The 4,930-nt window shown below is 38.7% G+C and overlaps 1 protein-coding gene across 1 annotated transcript; it reads left to right on the forward strand.

Moving 5' to 3' along the window:
- Nucleotides 1–1,867, forward strand: LOC143449389 (microfibril-associated glycoprotein 4-like). Its single transcript, XM_076949568.1, has 6 exons — nt 1–343; nt 410–570; nt 789–885; nt 943–1,039; nt 1,153–1,284; nt 1,479–1,867. Exons 1-6 carry the CDS (start codon nt 58–60, stop codon nt 1,672–1,674), a joined length of 969 nt encoding a protein of 322 aa, XP_076805683.1. The 5' UTR covers nt 1–57; the 3' UTR covers nt 1,675–1,867.
- Nucleotides 1,868–4,930: the final 3,063 nt, after the last annotated feature.

Below are 4,930 nucleotides of genomic sequence, written 5' to 3' on the forward strand. Positions count from 1 at the left end.
GTCAAGTCTGTTATATAAAGAGCGCGTATCCGTTGTGGACTTTATATCTCGAGATTCATGAAAAGATCTTCAAAGTCAACAATGGAAAGAAGAATGATACTTTTGCTACTTGTAGTTTGTTACGTCACAATGACCTACTCGCAACAATGTCGTCAAGTCATGACTACTGTTTGTGATGATGAGGTCTCCAACTCCAGGATGCAGAAAGGAGACAAAGGTGATACCGGAAGATCAGGTAAAGCCGGAAGTCCGGAAGTCAACGGGGAAGTCGGAGAGAAGGGGATGCAAGGTGATTCGTGCGCTCTGGGGTCGCTAGGGACCGACATAATCTCCAGACTGGCAAGTGAGTTTATATGAGTTGAAAGTCGTTTTAACCGACTTCACTTTTATTGAGAAAAATCATTTCCAGAAATCGAGAAACTTCTTTCACCTCCCAGCACCACGACAACGACTACCACTATTGTTGCCACGACATCAGCATCAAGAGTTACGTCATGTGCTACGTCATCAAGCAACGGAGACCAAGTTTTGACGAGTGGGGTTGAAGTTTGTTGCGAGGATGGATGGACGGTGAGTGAAGATATTTTTACTGTTTGAAGAAAGTTTAAGATTTGAAACATTTTCGAACGTTAAAAAATGGAAATTTTATGTTTTATTACGTTATACTTAGTAATCAAAACCCCAAACTTTATTCTTTGAATTTCATTGCATGAGATAACTGAGTTTGCATCACTGTTAGCCAATGGTAACGAACGGTAGTTTTTTGACCAACACTCGATTTGTCACAGGTTTTTCAAAGACGAATCGATGGAACTGTTAGTTTCCAACGAGGATGGGACGACTACGCGAACGGTTTTGGGCAGGTTGATGGGGAATTTTGGCTGGGTGAGTCGATTAAAAGTTGTTTCGAAAATATTTCTTACCTCAATGCAAACTGCTCAGGACTTCACAACATCCACGAAATGACGCGAGGAGGAGGATGCAGACTCAAGATAGAGCTGAGGGACTTCGATGGAAACCAACGTCACGCAAATTATAGGTTAAGTATTAGGCCTACTTCGATGTTGTAACCTGCATCGTTGGTATTCGTCTGGAATTGTATTGAGTTCGATGAAACGAACGTAATCATATCCAAACTCACTTTTGTTTCAGTTCATTTTCTGTCGATTCTGCTGAAAAATCATATCGGCTTCTTATTTCCGGTTATAGCGGAAACGCTGGAGATGGTATGTCGTATCATAATAATAAACCATTTTCTGCGTGGGACAGGGACAATGATTTGCAGTAAGCTTATTATTCTTTTCCTTTAATTATGATAAAATGTGACAAAAGATCTGCGTGTTATGTTATCTGTACATCGGTATGCTTCGATGTGTTCCGTAACGATGTAACGTTTCCATGTAACCGAGCTTTCATGGATGAGGTCACAGTTCTTAGCTTTTTTTTCAAAAGACATTAAATTTTTTTGTTGTTAACAGTCGTACACTTAACTGCGCATCACACTATGGCGGAAATCAAGGTTGGTGGTTTGGAGATTGTCTCGCCAGCAGTTCTGCATTGAACGGTGTATGGATGCGCGAATCAACAGGAACAGCTCATGGCGTCGTCTGGGAACTTTGGAAAGGTTGGCACGAGCCACTAAAGGCCACCAACATGAAATTTCGTTGTGATTAAACAAAACACAATCGGTTTAATGCCATGTGATGTATATATAGAATAAGCATACCAAACGCAAGTAAATCAACAACTTGTATTGCATCAATAACTATAATTGATATCAAGTTTTTGTGGCGCTTGTAATAAATCAGTGTTCTTTGCAATGTAATACTCTTTGAAAAGGCAAATATATCAAGCGTTTTCATTGTCATTCGCACTGTTCTGTCAAAAGCAATTAAGTTTTATAAGCAAGAGAATATATCCGTGGTTATACTATGCAGGCGGAAGACGCACAAGTCAATTAACGGTTGAGAAAGCACTTCTCAATTTATATAAAACCAATAACATAAAGCCAATACATGGGACCGAATCCCATCAGAGTATTCCGGAGAAATTTGGCCCGGAACGAGCAGACAGTAGTGATTGGTTGCTGCAGGAGAGAGCTGTAATTCGAGTAATGGCGCCCATGTTCAAGAATCATAGCCCAATATCAATCATACCGTACATACCATTAACGCGTACATTATTATCGTTTATTGGAAGATATTGTTGAGATTATAACAATTCTTATAAAGTAAAACCAGCTATCTAATTCCATTCAGCGGTGCAAGTTCGTTAAGTAAACCAGCAGTTGCATTTTATCAAGTGTAGAGCAGGAAATTAGCTATGAAATTAGTGGTAGTTCGTTCACTTGCCTGAGAACTATATTGGAATGTGTGCGATAGGGAAAACCAATTTTTCAAGTGCACGGAACTAAACGTGAAACAGCATTGGTCTTGAATGTTCAGTATTCATTTACACATTTGTATCTGATTACTCCTAAGACCATTGACCCATTCTCATAATTTAATCATACCAGGTTGTGAGTGAATAATCATGCAGTTTGTTTTGTACTGAAAGACATACTACCATATTATACAGTAGCAACCGTGCTGCTTACACGATCTGCTCTGAGAAAATATGCGGGGGACGCTAATTGCCACTTAGGTCCTAGGGGTAGCGATGTAAGACGTCAAAAGAGATAGACTAAAAATCTATGTACATATGAATAGGTAAAGAAATGCGGCAGCACGTGAGCAAACATTAGAAAATCTGACGAGCATACATACGAATAATACAATGCACAGCGTAAATAAAAACAGAAGTTGACGCACACATTGGACTAAATTAACCTACAAGAGTGGTGCGAACAAACAGTGTAAAATGTGAACAATTGACTCCCTAATTGGGTAATTAAAATGCAGTCTATCTAAAACAGGTGACAACTCACACCGTAAACAAGTGACTCACAAATTTGATGACGTAATGTTAAAATGTGTTGGTTCTAGAACGGGTTTGTGAAAAATATTCTCGTGACATCTCCCCCAGGTCCAATACTTTTCCGTCCGTGTTATATAACATTTCCTTTCGTATTTTCTTCCATATAATATTCCATAACGACCTGTAGAAATGTTTGATATCGTAAGTTATGTCAGTACTTAGTACAACGTAACCTTTGTAGTCTGTAGTAAGTCGTTTTTCCTGTTGCAAATATAAAGCTTTCCTTAAACTTGATTGAAATTTTGTTCATGCAATGTGCTATTAATATTACATTGGCGCTTAATGCAATATTTAATTCATCGGTGACTCTCTTGTGATGCTCGTCACGTGGTGGTGTAGGTACCACATTGGCAAAAGTGCATTCAAGCGACTGTTTGGTAGCTTTGTTCGCCTCGGCATGTAAACAGTCAAGTCAGAATGGTTCGTAAATACACCGCCAATGTACCGCCAATTACGAAGATATTTCGGGAAGAAATACTAGGAAAGGATTTGGTCGTGTCAGTCGAGTATTTAGCCAGAGATGGAACGCAATTAGGTATAGTGTAAAGAGACAAAATTATGGCGCGTTATCAGCCATTTTTTTTCGGTGCATCCGCATATCCAGTAAAATTAAATCAGAAGGTTTTCCAAATTTTACGCATTGGCTTCTTGCTTTAATTATCTTACAACTGATAATAACAAAAAACATTAGATTAACCCTATTCTAACTAGGCTTGGCTTCTCCCGCACACTGTCATAGCAAAACGTGGCGTACAGTTGCATTGTTTGCTGTAGAAACTTGAAGTTTCGTGACTTTTCCTAAAAAATGTTCAGCTATCTGTCCATGTTTGTTTGATAAAGTTGGATTTTGTAATTTTTAAGATATTGCGATATTTTCATAATTTTCCTCTGCTTTGCTCTGCTCTCCGCATTGAAGCGTATTACTCATTTACGCACCACTAACTCGACTAACTATTCTCTTTCGTTCTCTTCTCGCGGTCAGCTGGTTTTCCGCACAGCGGGAGCGCGGCGTAACAAGAAGAATTTCTAGAAATGTGTCACTTTTAGAAATACTTAATTTACACTAAATTCACTTTCTTTAGTTTTACATTGATGATGTATACAGGAAGCCAGATGATTTTTCTACAAACCTGTAAAAATCCGATCAGTTTACGACGTATAGTTTTCTAGTAATTAACGATTGAAAATGTGTGTGCGGGGTCGGCCATACCTAGTTTTTTAGTAAACTCGCGAGCCTGGTTAGGATAGGGTTAACAGATGAACAAAAACTCTTGGGATTTCAGTATAATTCGTAACTTTCAGATCAGTTGGAGTCCGATAAGCCTGTCAGTTATATACTGTACAATGTACATAAAGACCATAAAACTGCCTTTTTTATTGTAGCATCCATATATTGTAACGCGATCGTTTAAAAAAGTCTGGCACATGAACAAACTCCATACACGTACAGCGGCCGCACATACAGCCGGCGTTGGCGGATTTGTTCTGGTGTGAGCTCATTTTCATTCATATTTCACCTAATTTGTCCCAAGTCCAAGCAGCTTAAAACAAATCTGTAAAATGGAATAAAAATTTTTCAAAATAAATAGCTTATTTTTGACGAAAAGTTTGTTTGATTTTGATTGATTTGTTTTTTTGTTCGTATTTTTCTACTAAAATTAGCTTTAAAAAAACGCATTCTCCTCATGCTATTACCAGCTTTGGCACACTGACTTTTTCAGTGTACAGCTGCTCAACAAACTCTTTTTCTGCACACCCAAAATCTTGGTGAAAACTGCCAGATTCTGCAATGTGGGAAAACTGGAGAACTAGGCTATAGCCTACCGCAAATCCCAAACTGACACTGGTGGTGGTAAGGTAATACCTAATACAAACATAAGCCAAGCATTGTCTACATGCAAACAATGCAACTGCCATCCAACAGACAAAGAAAAACTACACCAAGCGTTTCTCG

This window comes from Clavelina lepadiformis, chromosome 3 (assembly GCF_947623445.1).
Source record: "Clavelina lepadiformis chromosome 3, kaClaLepa1.1, whole genome shotgun sequence".
In the NCBI taxonomy this organism is placed as follows: domain Eukaryota; kingdom Metazoa; phylum Chordata; class Ascidiacea; order Aplousobranchia; family Clavelinidae; genus Clavelina; species Clavelina lepadiformis.

Excerpts from the sequence above, each read along its gene's own strand:
- LOC143449389 (XM_076949568.1), top strand. The coding sequence starts at position 58 with ATGAAAAGATCTTCAAAGTCAACAATGGAAAGAAGAATGATACTTTTG. Across the intron at positions 886-942 it reads TGATGGGGAATTTTGGCTGG|GACTTCACAACATCCACGAA; the intron begins GTGAGTCGATTA and ends CAAACTGCTCAG. Across the intron at positions 1,040-1,152 it reads CAACGTCACGCAAATTATAG|TTCATTTTCTGTCGATTCTG; the intron begins GTTAAGTATTAG and ends CTTTTGTTTCAG.